Source organism: Onychostruthus taczanowskii, unplaced genomic scaffold, assembly GCF_017590055.1.
Source record: "Onychostruthus taczanowskii isolate IOZ18803 unplaced genomic scaffold, ASM1759005v1 scaffold10, whole genome shotgun sequence".
Lineage (NCBI taxonomy): Eukaryota > Metazoa > Chordata > Aves > Passeriformes > Passeridae > Onychostruthus > Onychostruthus taczanowskii.
Genome location: NW_024496526.1, coordinates 6,808,092 through 6,821,466, shown reverse-complemented (window position 1 = coordinate 6,821,466; position 13,375 = coordinate 6,808,092). Strand labels below are relative to the sequence as shown.

General features: G+C 48.3%; 1 protein-coding gene across 3 annotated transcripts in view; it reads left to right on the top strand.

The window, feature by feature from the left end:
• Positions 1 to 8,726, top strand: part of LOC121338515 — a 45,362-nt gene extending 36,636 nt beyond the window's left edge. For all 3 annotated transcript variants that reach the window (XM_041409603.1, XM_041409612.1, XM_041409621.1), the window contains exons 4-8: positions 3,032 to 3,206; positions 3,928 to 4,132; positions 4,559 to 5,181; positions 6,069 to 6,214; positions 7,039 to 8,726. In XM_041409603.1, the coding sequence (XP_041265537.1) occupies positions 3,032 to 3,206; positions 3,928 to 4,132; positions 4,559 to 5,181; positions 6,069 to 6,214; positions 7,039 to 7,834 (1,945 nt within the window). In that variant the 3' untranslated portion in view covers positions 7,835 to 8,726. The remainder of the gene's footprint in view (positions 1 to 3,031; positions 3,207 to 3,927; positions 4,133 to 4,558; positions 5,182 to 6,068; positions 6,215 to 7,038) is intronic.
• The last annotated feature ends 4,649 nt before the right edge of the window (positions 8,727 to 13,375 follow it).

Genomic DNA, 13,375 nt, shown 5'->3' with positions numbered 1-13,375 from the left:
CTGAGGACTGCTGGCTTGGACAATGATAAAGCCATGAAGAGGCCCATAGAGACAGTGAAGGAAAGCAGGTGCATTTCCTGTTGTACACCATCCACAGTTGCCTCCACTTCCATGAAATTCAGAGTTGATAGCCAGAGGTTTAAAAACGCATTCAAAAAGAACTGGTCCTCTCTGTGTTGGCCCAAGTGCATCACCTCTCGGGGAGAACAGGAAAAACTGACACCAACCCCAGACACAACTCCTGTCCCAATAAGTGATTTAGTCCAACAGAAGGAAAGATGCTGGAGTCCCGCCTTCTGCACCCCTCTGTGAGGGCAGAGGGGACTTGACTTTCTTGAGCAGGCGATGGTGTGAACCTGTTGGCAGCACAGATCTCTGCCAGGTGGAGGGGCCTAGAGAAAGGGGCAATATCCTGTTTTCTTGGCAATGTCCCCTCTTCCTCCTAAGCCAGAGGCAAATGTTAAAGGAGCAGCCCTAAGATGTTGTTCCACAAAACTGCTTATATCCTCCCTGTTTTTCCCACATCCCCCTGATCACACACTGATCTAGTGGTGTGTGGAGCAGCACTTGCCCCAAGACCACATGGCCAGTACATCAAGCAGGAGGGATCTAATCATGACAAGAAGTAGACCAGTCAAACCAGGGATGAAGAAACCTAATTTCACACAATGTGGGGTCTGCATAATTGCCTTTCCTTACCTCCAGCTGACCAGCCATGGGGTGGGTTGAATTTCCCATTCTCCAGTCATTTTTCCTTAGCTCAGCTCTCTGTGTAATATTGGCTCTTATTCCCCTGAAGATCACGTCTGGAGATTCTTTTTAAATATCCCTTTTGGGCTATGGAAACCACAATAAGTGGTGGCATCTGGTCTGTAGACCCTATCAGCAGAGAGCTGCTGTCAGCTTCACTTAGAGGAGCAGCAATACTCTGGAGTGCTTCCCATATTTAAGTGGATGATCTTGAAGCACTGTGAAAACGACAAATGAAAGCTCAGCATCTCTCATGAGAGTATGTTCTGTATAGTGGGAGCTGATGTGATCAAGAAGATAATATTCCAATTATGAGCTCTGCTACTAACCTTGGGTGCATCCCATTGCCTCTCTGTGCCCCAGCATGGTCCCTTTTCTGTGTTATTTAACCAGAAGCTGTTTGAACAGGAGCAGCTTTTGGAAAGGGTGGTTTTTGGCAGTGGCACATCCTCTTCAAGAGTTTTCTTGCTCCTTAACCTGTGCCTTCCCTCACGTGGGTTTGCCCAGCTGATCTGTTCATACTTCACACAGCTCAATGAATCACAGATTAAATTATCTGTCTGAGAATACATAAGGGAGGGGTTTTAAAACCCATATAATTTCAAGACTGATTTTAGATCATGGCCACACAGGCAGTTACACACACTTAAGGAGTGGTACCCCAAGCATGGTTGGGGACAGGAGGGAGGAAGGAGACAGGAACCTCTCAAGCCAGACCAGACAAGGCCAGTACCATGGGGGGGCTGCAACCTTGCTGTGAGCTTGTGCTGCTCTTACTGCTGCCTTGTAAGTGCCACAGACTGCTCTGTGCCAGCAGTGATATTGGTATCCCCTTTCTACAGGCTGGGGAGTAGAGACCTGGAGAGAGACAGCAAAAAAGCAAATGCCAGGAGCCTGCTGTTGGCACTGTTGCCATTGTCACATAGCCATAGCTAAACTCTTTTTAACTGGTTGTGTCAGCAGGGACCTGGAAATAGTAATGGAGGAAGATGAAAAAGCATCAGCTGGAGAGATGCAAACTAACTTTTCTGGCCTGACAACAGAGCCAGTTTGTATTTTGGGAGATTTGTTCCCTCTTCAGTCATTTTAGTATTGGCTGATGGTTTGTTATTGGAGCCAACTGTCATTCATTGCAAGGAGAATGCCCATCTGTCTCATGTGTTTGCTTGTAGTTGACACTGTTGGAATTGCACATTAGCAATTTGACCTACCATCATAAGTTCACAAGTGAAGCCCTTAAGAAGAAGCAGATTTTTCTCACAGGAGATTATTGTTAAGCATAAAATACATATATTTATACATATATACACCAGACACTGGCTTCCTGTATATACAAGCATCCATATTCAGTCCTCACAACCTTCCTTTTTAAAGGAATCCAAGTCCATAAAAATTAAGTAAACCAAAAGAAAAAAAAAATTCTTCCCAACAGGCTTCATTATGCATGGAAATAAGATGTCTTAGAAAGCCTGTTAAAAAAAATGTATCACAAATAGTATCACACACAACAACCTGTCAACTACTCTGTCAAGTCGGTGGTTTTGCAGCAGACTGAGTCTGTCTGGAGGGTGATGCTGTCTACAGAGGGGGGAACGTGGGGATGGACAGGCTGCCTGGATCAGCCAGGCCAGGCCCTTGTTAGCACTGGACAGCTGTGGATGAGGGCATCCCAGAACTGCCAAGTGAGAGCAACAGACACTTGCCAGTCTTTTCAGGTCTCAAGTGCTCCAAAAGGCCTGATCATGAGTTCACTGAAAACAGATAGTATCTTTCCAGTGACTTCAGTGGGCTTGGGATCATATGAGATGAAAAACAGAGGGAATACTCTTTTAATCCTCTAATCCCTTCAAAGTATTATGGTTTATAGCAGGTGATTTTCATCCAGATGAGCAGTATGGTTTCTGTGTTGGCAGCATCTCCTTAAATAGCAGCAAATATGGATGTGGCCTACTTAGAAAGGAGTGTTTCTGGTCCCTGTGGATCACCTCATGTTTTATGGACACAAAAATGCCCTGTGAACAGCCAAGACTTGATAACCCAGACTGATGTTGGTAGGAGTGTAGTTACCCAATTTGCAATGTCTTAACTGAGCAGTGCTTAGAGCCCCTGAAACACAAGCACAGCCACCCATGCTGACCAGTCACGAACCCTGCCTGCACTTTTCCTGAACTGTTGCAGACCATTGTTTGAACCTGGGCTCTCTGCTCAGTCTCATCTGTGTCAGGAATAGCAGGAGAGCTGCATCTGTGATGTTCAATGGAGTCTGCTTCTTCCCTTGCAGCTGCAATGCCGAGACTGCTGCCAAATCCCCCTCCAAGGGGCAGTGTGATCTGAGGGAAGCTGATCTCCCACCTCTGGAGGACAGCCAGCAGCCCCCAGCAATGTCCATGGCAACAGAGACCTGGGAGGACAAGCCAAGCAATGAGACGTCCAGTGACACTCCACCTGCAGGGAATGTAAGGGAGAGGAATTCCCCTCTCATGCATGTGTTCAGGATTTTTTCGTTGTTAGAAGCTCTGAAGGATCCCTTCATTGTAGGAACTGGGCAGGCTAGGAGATGGCAATCTGGGAAACTCCCATGAGCAATTAAACGCTGTTAGAAGCATTAGAAGCTTTTTTATTACACTCAGTAAAACAGGAGTGAGTTTTTTGCCTCTGCCTATGTGCTGCTGCATTTCATGCAGGGAGTTCAGCAATAACCCCTTCCTGGCTTCCAGTGTGTCTGGGGGTTCAGACAGATTCCCTGCTAGTGCCCCCTTGGGCAAACTGCTGGTGCAGGTGGGGCACAGAGGCTGGACTTCCTGACCCTGCACTGCTGACCCTGCTACCTTCACAGAGCAGCTGCAAGCGAGCTCAGGTCCCTGAGCACACATAGCCAGGGCTGTGCTGTTGACTTTTTCATGGTTATTTGACAGCCATGATCCAACCCCCTCAGAGCTGCTGTACTCAGAGCTATACAACAGCAAAGGGACAGGGGTCCTTACTTGTTAGGGCTGAGCAAGACAAAGGGACTCAGGGAGACAGATTTCTTAGTCATCATGTAGCAGAGCTACATTTACCATCCCTTTACTGATGAGTCTCCTTTTCCCTCCTTTGGCAACTGGAGTCCAGTGTCTGCAATCCAGGTGCTGCTTTGAGCTCAGCCTTGCTCCAAACCCTTTCTTGCCTTTCTTGCAGACCCCCAGTCCTGCCTGTCGCCGATCCAGCTCCGACATTGTCCACGAGAGCACGGACGGTGCCAAGGCACAGCGGGAGTGCCGGCTGCGGCCGCACTTCAGTGACCCGATGCCGACAGACTCGGTGAAGAGGAAGCAGCTGGAGCTGAAGATCGCGGCTGCAGCGCGGCAGCACGCTCAGAAGCGCCGGCAGGAGCGAGACTGTGGTACACACACTGCACACCCGGGGGCTTATGGGCCAGATGCTGCGCCCTGCTGTGCTGCTGTAAATGTGGAGTAACTCTATAAAACTAGGGGTGGGAAGCATCCTGGGTTGTACCCAGGTGTGCAGGAAATCAGGATCTGCTCTGCTCTGTCCCTGACTGGTAGATGGCAGGGGAAGGGGCAGTCCAAATGAGTTCACAAGTATGGGCAGTGCAGAGATGGCAGATCCCAGACTTCACCTGGGAGCTGTTTACTTCTGATTCTCACTAGTCTCAGCAGCAAAACAGGGGAGGCAGCTCACAGCCCTGCTTTACCAGAACCAGGCTGTCCCCCCAGGGTTCCTGCCACTCATGGCTGTGCCAGCACGAGTTCCTCGGGTGAGCTGTGTGCAGCTGGCAGTGCCTGTAATGATTTGTGTCTGTTCTCAGGTCCAGTGGTAGCAAAAGCCAACCTTGGCCATGGTGGCAGCTTTGATGAGACCCGACGCACCCCACGGGGCTCCCTCCGCTCCAGACGGCACTGGAGCAACGTCAGCAGTTTGAGCACGGACAGCGGGATTGTTGGTGTGAATGATGCCCGGGATGACCTGGATCCCACTGCGGCCACCCGCACCAAGTCAGCGGATGTGGAGAGGGCAGACAGTGGCATTGGCCAGATGCCAGCCAGGAAGTGGAGGAACAGGGCGTCTGAAACGCTGAGCTCCCTGCAGGCCTGGGAAGCCCACCGTCCCTGCACCGACTGTGGAGAAAGGGACCTCCCGGTGGAGACAGATGTTCAGAACTGCAACCAGAGGCGGGCTGATCTCTGCGAGAAGTGCCGCAAGCGCAGGACGGAGCGCAAGGAGTCCGTGCTGGAGTTCGTCAACACGGAGGCCAGCTATGGAGAGGACCTGCGCATCATCAAAGAGGAGTTCTACCTCCCCATGCAGGCGGCTGGGCTGCTCAGCCAGGAGCAGCTCCAGGGCATCTTCAGCAACATCCAGGAGCTCATTGACCTCAATGAGAACTTCCTGGAGATACTTCAAGAAGAGATTGATCAGGCCTTTGATCAGGTATGATGTTGCCTCTGCCCTCTAAAGGGGCTGGACCGGGCAGACTGGAATAAATTTTGTATTAGGGGGGCAGCATAGGTGGAGCAGAGGAGGCAGGACTCCGGGATTATGGTCAGCTATCAGCTATCTGGTCCCTTACTCTCTCAGCTATTCCTGTAGATTTCAGGAGCTCTGTGCCAGGTTGCAGGTGTTGGACTCACTGTGCTATGGTGATGCCACTGACATCAGCAGTCTTGCTCATTTATCCCATTAACAGGTCTTAATGATTCCCATTATCAGAGTTAGTTTTAGGCCAGTTGGCCTGGATGCTGGTAGGAATGTGACCATGGGGGCACAGAACTCAGCGTGCTCTGTCTCCCAGGCTGTGCTCTTGCAGCCCTGAGCTGGCTGGCTTCATGCTGGCTTTGTTGTGTTTGCCTTGGCTTGCAGTTTACTGCAGCTCGGCTCTAGATTGTCTGTGGGGCCAGGCAGTGCAGGCTGCTCCCTGCTCTACAGCTGTGTATGGCTTCTTCTACTGATGCACCCTGCCTTGCATAAGGAGCTTTCCTGCCCCACCAGCATGGGCACAATACACCCTCTTGACTAAGAAGCTTACTCTGGCCTTCAGGCCCTTGCTCTGATGAGCTGGCTGAGACCACAGGAGGAGAGCAGACAGCTCTTTGCATGTGGAAGAGCAAGAAGTTAGACAGCTTTCCTTCCCTTCCCCAGACACTGACTCCCCCCAGACCTGCAGGAATTGCCTTTTGGCTGGGAAGGGTGAGCCCAGCTCCACCTTTGGTCTGGTGCTCAGCTGATCCTGCAGCAGTTCATGCTGATAAGACTGAAGGCAGGCCCCGTGGCTGTGCCTCTCCTGAGCTAACTGAGCAGGGCCCTATTGCTGCTTGCAGGGGGATGATGACCTGATGACCGTGTGCATCGGAGAAATATTCCTGGAATTTGTGAACATGCTGCCAGCCTTTCAGACATACTGCCTTCAGCAGTCCTCCTCTGTGAATATGCTCAATGCTCTGGAGAAGGAGAAGGAGTTGCTCAGGTGAGAAAGGGGATGAGCCTATTCATCCAGGCTTTGGGGACAGAAAGGCAGCAGGCTGAAGGTGAAACCTTTGCCAGCCCATCTAGATCAAAGTCTGATGCTAGTGTTCTTCAGTTATCACTGCTCCCTCTTCGGGTGAGGAGAGTCATTTATTCTCAAAAAATGTTCAATCCTTGGTATCTCCACTGGTACCAATCAGTTGGCCCCAGCTGCACTCCATGTTTTGTGCTAGCAATATCTGCCCAGTGACCACTGCACTGAACTGTCACCAAATAATACTCAGCTGAGATCAGCTCTCAGTCCCCATGCTGGAGCCTGGGTTGGATTTCCACTGCAGAAAGCCACTTTGTGACACACTTGACTGGAATTTGGTTCCCATTCCTAGCCTTGATCTATTGGGCAATGTCAGGCAAGTAATTTCTCTTTCCACTGCTCAGCCAAAGTCTTCTTTAATATGCTTTATAATCTTATGATGAAAGGCATTACAAGTTAATGCAATCTGATATAAACTGATGTATCTGCCTCATGTTTACGTCAGTAGGTACCAGAGAAAGATCACACCCTTGCTATTTAATGATTTAATAGAAGACTGTTAGGATGTTATGTGCAAGTGTCCCAGGCATCTCATCAGGATTCTGCAGCTGAGCACAGCTGCAGAAATGGTTGTTAGTCTTTAATAAGACAGAATTCACAAGGTTGCTAAAAATGGGGAGGGCTGCAGTGCCCAGCAGCTGTCAGCACCATGCCGTTCATTTGCATTTAGGATTGCAGCATCTGCTGGCAGAACAACCACCATTTCATCCTGTCTTCTTAAATCCCTGCAGAATATTCCTCAATGTCTCCCAGAATGACAACACAGCACTGCGGCGGATGAACCTGAGGTCCTTCCTGATGGCCCCTTTGCAAAGGGTCACCAAGTACCCCCTGCTGCTCAGCAGAATCATCAAGGCCACCACCGAGTACCACCCAGACCACAGCAGCCTGCGGGAGGCCAAGAGCCGCATCGAGTCCCACCTGGAGCACATCAACATGAAAACCAAGCAGGAGGGGAACACGTGGACCCTGCGATCCTTTCGCCAGGACAGCAAGAAGAAGAGGGAAGTCATCAACATCGAGATGAGAGAAACCGCCCTCAAAACTGTCGGTTGGCTGCGGGAGGAAACGCGGTTTGTGATGGAGGGGTCTCTGCAGCTGGCCCAGCCCCCCGACGGCCAGTGGGTGAAGAAAGGCAGCAAGACCCTGAAGTTCCAGAACATGCAGGTCCTCCTCCTGGTGAACATGAAGCGTGTGTCCGAGTCCAGCCTGGAATCAGCTGAGCCAGGGCCTGTGAAGGACGCAGTGCTGGTACTCATCAGGGACAAAAACAATGGGAAGTTCCATTTGCTCAGGGAGCCCTTGAGGCTGAGTAATTGCATCGTCTCCACTGATCCCGACTGCGACGACACCTTCGAACTCATTGAGATCAGGCGGGAGGCGTTTGTGTTCCGGGACAGCGACCGGGCACGGACTCACCACTGGTTCAGGCAGATCAGGCGCTACTCCAGGGAGCTGGGCTCCTGGAAGAAGCGGCGGAACGCGCTGCCCAACATCATGATCAGCACTCCTCACACCAGGCCCTGAGTCCTGCGCCGGCAGGCTTGGCTTGACCAGTGCCGCATGCAAAGACCGCCGAGAGACCCAGTGGCCTGAACTTGCTCCATGGCCAACACAGGAAGGAGCCTGGACCCCAAAGACTCTTACTAGCACTGGAAGCAAATGCCACAGCCTGGTGCTGAACTCCAACCTCTGGACTCACAATAGTTTGTGGCTCATGTACATACAGAGATGGGCTCCACTCGAGGAGATCGCTGAAGGATAATAATTTAACTTGTTAATGTTGCACTGCAGGAGAATGATGTATGATGCTTGCCATTGCATGGATCGTGTTGAAAGCCAGTCTTGACAATGAGAGAGGTTTCCACTATTGACTATATTTCATCAGCATTAGGTAAATTCCGGGTATTCAGTAAAATTAGGTGCAGTATTATGCAACAGAGGATGAAAGCTGGAAAAAATTGTTTTCCACCACTACTCCTAAGGACTGTGTCTCATTATTCACCTCAGTATATTCAGTCAAAACACTTGTTTAAAAAGAAAGGCCTTTCATCTTTAATCCAAATCAAGTAGGTATCAATTTGCTCAGATTCAGCTGCATGCACACAGCCAGAAAAAAAAAAAAGAAAGAGTAAAAAAAAAGAGCAAACGCATAAACCCCACATATGTGTAGAACCTGTGGAAGAGCAGCACACTCCCAGTGAGAGTCTGTTATTTAACTGACTTTGGGACTGGAACATAATGCTGCATCTGAAATATCTCAGAAATATATGTAAATACAGCTCTGCTACCACTGATAGTGAATTTAAGAGTTTGCAATTATTTAAATTATGTAATCTAGTGTATTTCAAAATTTAATTGAAAGGAGCAATTTACATTGTACTGTAGAGTAACATAAAATGTTTTAATAATTATGTTTCAATTACTTCAGGTGGATATTTTTTAATATTTGTATTACAGAAAATGTGTTTCACTTCATATGGGTGGCATTTAGGTGAGCAATGTGCCTACATCTGCTCTGTGGATCCCCTGAACAGAATTCAGGGCTACTTCAAATGAGACTGGGTGAGTGGTACAAACCTGCTACTCAAATTCTCACTAGACAACAACAGATTGGCACAGACCCTTTTGCTCTGGAGCCAAAACTGAGGCCACAAATAACTGCTCCATAAGGTCCAGCCTCTCTCAGTTGCTCAGCAGGGAAATTACTCGAAGCTGAACAATGGTAAAAAAGCAAACAGGGTTTAACCTTTTCAGCCTGACATTAACACTGACCGCTGCTTTGCAAAATGTCATGCTGTGACTTACACAGCAAAGGCCAGATTTCAGCCTAGAGGCTAAACTAAAGGAGCCTAAATTTTGGTCCATGGATCTGGGAGGACAGCCTGTAAATGTTCTTTTAGGCCCACAGGGTAAAGACAAAGCAAATCAGTATTATTTACTACCAACAAAATATTTTTGTTACAGGCATTTATTTCACAGGAGGATTCACACAAGCACATTTATGTATTTCTCGAGAGATCAACCAGTATCAAAGGTCACCACTGAAGGCAGACAAAAGACATCTTCACAAAGGTATCCCTAGTCTTGTAAAGTCACCACTGACCCAGCATCTGAGCAAGCCTCAAACTGTGCCCTGTGCTTTGCCCTCCGGCCTCAGCTGCCAGGGCTTGTTGCACTGCTCCAGGCACTGCGGCAGACACCACTGAGGTGTGCTACTGGCTGTATTTTCTCTCATTCTGCACCATCCAGCCTTTTAGTGCTTCATCTTGTCCTTGAGGAAATGGGAAGATTTGCATCATCTGGAGGGTACCCAGGACATGGGCGTGGCCGCACACAGCTGAGCTCTGTAGCGAGCAATAGCTGTCTAAGTGATTGTCAGGGCAGCAGCCTGGCTCCCTCAGGTGAGCTGGAATTCCCTCCAGCTCTTTCTAATCACTAGACAATAAACTGTTCCCCCAAAACATGCACTGAGCAGCCAGTGAAGAGCATGAGGTATTGCTTTTAGTTTGCTATTTTTTTTTCACAGAGACAGATGCCTGAGCAGAGCAGCTGCTGGAGGAAGATTTCTCTTATGCTGTTGTGACAGATCTCATTTATGAGCCTTCAAGCCCCATTCACCTCACATGCAAAAAGCAAAAGCTTGTAGCACCTTTGTCTTCTCTCCCAAGACCACAATGGCACAGCCACCTTCTCTTCATTTCTCTGGAGCACCGCTGACAAGAGAAGGCATAAGTACAGTAACAGCCCAATTTATCCAAACAGTGAGTGGTTTTCACAGCCACAAAGCTCTGCTTGCTGGAAAGTTTTCAATTACTTTCCATCACAGTGATTTTTCTCCACCTCAATTCATGCTCGAAACCACTAGTAGACCATTTGTACAGTCATATCTTTAAATCAAGATACCTTCAGCCAGCCTGGCTGTTCAAGAAGGTTAGAGAACAATAAGTGCGTGAAAGGTCTGATATTTAGCATCAATCTTATGTTTGGCTGATTGTTCAGTTTGTCAGATTCAGGGTTTTTCTAGGTATCACAGGAAGCACCTGCCTGCCAGGCTCCTGTAATCATGGCCTATTTCCTCTGAACCAAACTCTCCCCAGAAGAAGGTCCATGAATAATCACCGGGTATTATGAGCAGGACGTGTGCTTGGTGCTGTAGCCCTGTTCTAAAGAACCTGTTGTACTTACTGTTCTAAGGAACAGTAAGTACAAGCCCTTTGATCTGGGACAGCTATGGGAAGCGACAGTGGGATTACTGAACCTGTCAGACCGGACAGAGGTTGTGCTTCCAACACACGCTACTTTTATGTACCTGGTGTGTGCAGCTGCTCACCTGCCTGTAAATTACAGGTGTTGAAAGGGGACATGAGCAGGGAACAAGGCCCTGCAAGTGCCTCTGGTGTGGGGTGAGGCAGCACAGGAAGGGCAAGAGTGTCAGTACATTGACAAAGCAGTAGATTTCCATAATCCTCAGGCACCCTTCTGAACTAGATGATCCCTCTCCTGGGAAGTTCCAGGTCTTTCAGTATCACATGTACACATCTTACTTGGCAGACTTGGAGATTAGTCGTGCTGTATTTTTCCATTTCTGATTAACAAACTGACAAAATGCTATTATAACCCCGGGTACTTGGAAAAGGGTTGTCTGCAAGCCAAGAAAGCAATTATTTGTTCCAAGCTTGCCGTCCTCCTAGGTCTCTGTAGTATTTTTATGCCTTTCATTGTCATGACTGACAATACTAAGATTACTTTTCAAGAGTCCTGCCCACTGAACCTACCCAAGTAGTACAAGCAGACCTTTCTGGAAGTACTCCTTGTCAGGGGAAAAAGAAAAGCTGGTTACTCCTTTGATCTACCAGAACTCATAAATGACCTTTAAAAAGGATTTTGTATAAGCCTTACTGGTCATTTACCAGGAAAACAACAAAAGACAGTCTTTATTTTTAGCGTCCATGTAGTTTTGAGTTCTGAAGGCAGACACACAAGACAACAAAACACTGGACTAAGAGCCCTCTATGACCTCAAGTCCCAAGGAAAGAAGGAATAGCTCCTTTATGAGTCACGAGGCTGGGTGGGAAAGCCTGAAAAAAACATGTGGAGATGAAAAGCAAATACCTCAGAGGGCAGACACTTCTGCTTTAGTGAATAGAGATCCTCTCCTTTATGGTGTCCTCGTACTTTCCTGGTTGTCATAGAAAGAAGTGCAGATGGGGAAGGGGTGCTCAGTGTGGATCTCACATTTGATCAAGAACACGTCTGAGAGGGAAAACCAGCTTTGGTCTGGCAGCAAGCAGTTGTCATTGGAGACTGAGATTGACCTCAGTATACACCAAATCCTGAAAAAAACTCTTGAGATCATCTCAGATCTCCTGACTTCGCTGCATGTGAATTTATAACGCAACAGAAGTCTCAGAAATATTTTTCCTCCCAGCAAGAGATTCTGGTGAATCTTACACTGTCCTGCTTTTCCCTGACATGTTCAAAGGGGAAAAAAAATTAAATCCTCTAGCACCATGTCAAAGATCCCTTCAGGGCTCATGGATGAGGCAGCTGTAACTCTCATTTTGTGATGACTCCTCTCATGTGTGCTGGGGAACTGGGTAAGATTTAGCTGGAACTAGGCTGACATTCTCTGACTTGAAACTGGAAAAACGGGGAACTGAAAGCAACAGAGGAAACTGTCCTCCCAGAGATCAGATAAATATTCATAGCGCTCTCTGTCATCGAGTGACCTGTCACTACAGTGGAGTATGGAGGAGCAAAGTGATCAGGCAGATGAGGGAACTGCCTTATTTCTCACATGCTGCTGCAGAGGAGCAATCTGAGCAGACATGGGTACAAGCAATGAGGAAAAAAGGAAGTTTTGACTGTAACACTGTACAGTCAAAAAGCTCCAGGCAAGCCCTAAGGGCACTCATTAGAAAAGAATAGACCTCCCCTGGGAAGGTGAAGGTGATCCCCTAAGGGAAACCTTTCTACAACATGAGGGAAAGGTTGAGTGATAGGAACAGAGTTCCTGTTCTTCAGCAGAGATGGAACAACACTTGGGGGCAATCAGAACACAGGCAGAGCATCCTCCAGCACTGGTCCCTGCCCAGGCCTGACTGGGAGCAGTTACACAGCTGGAAAGAGTTGAAAAGATGGCATTAGGCTCTAGATCCATTAGCAAGGATTAACACAATAATAATTTCCAGCTCAAATCCTGCCCCAGTGTGATCTCCACCAGTGCAGGCTTTGCATCCCTGAGAAATTATTTCAGCTGCAATTGAGAAGACCCAGCCTGCAAACAGCCCTCTCAGGGAAGGTTCTCTGCATGGAATCAGGCAAAGGATTTGTTTGCACTGGAGGCCCAGGTGGCTTGAAGCCTTCCCTCCTAGGACAGGAACTTCCCTTGCAGTGCCAGAGTCACATCCCTGGGAAGACTTCCAGGGAAGCAGAGTACCTTGCAGAGCTCAGGCTGTTACATTTTCCCCAGGTTAGATGTTTGTACACCCAGAGTGTGAATGTGCAGGTGACCAAGCACTCAGATAAGGAGTGTATTCTTCCTTTCAAGAAAGGGCTGGTTTTCAACAGCCATGTTCTCCTTGGGCAGGGCAAGCCCCCAGTGCTGACCAACCAATGCAAACTTGGAGTGCCAGTTTGAAGTGACAATAAACAGGCAGTGAAGCCTGCAAGGAGATACCCATCTTACCTAACTCATGCCTGACCCACAACACACAGACAAGAGATAGAAAACAGGTAGGAGTCTTCCTTTTGAAATCCAAACACTCATTTCACAGCACTCCATGAAGTCAGCAGGGAGGAGACTCTGAACAACCCCGACACTCTTTAGTAGAGTTGCACCCTGCATCCAGTGCAGCTCTCTTTAGCAGAGCTGCATCCTGTGACAGTGGAAGAGAAAATGGACTGTAGATGGGTGACAGGTCAGGATCCACAGACCCCCAGCATCATCCACGTTCACTTTCTGCTCCCCTTAAGTGCCTTGGTGTGTAATGATCTTGCTGGCTGAAAAACCTGGCTGAGGCTCTGTAGCTCACTCAGTTTGCAGTGAAATAAAAGCAAATTATT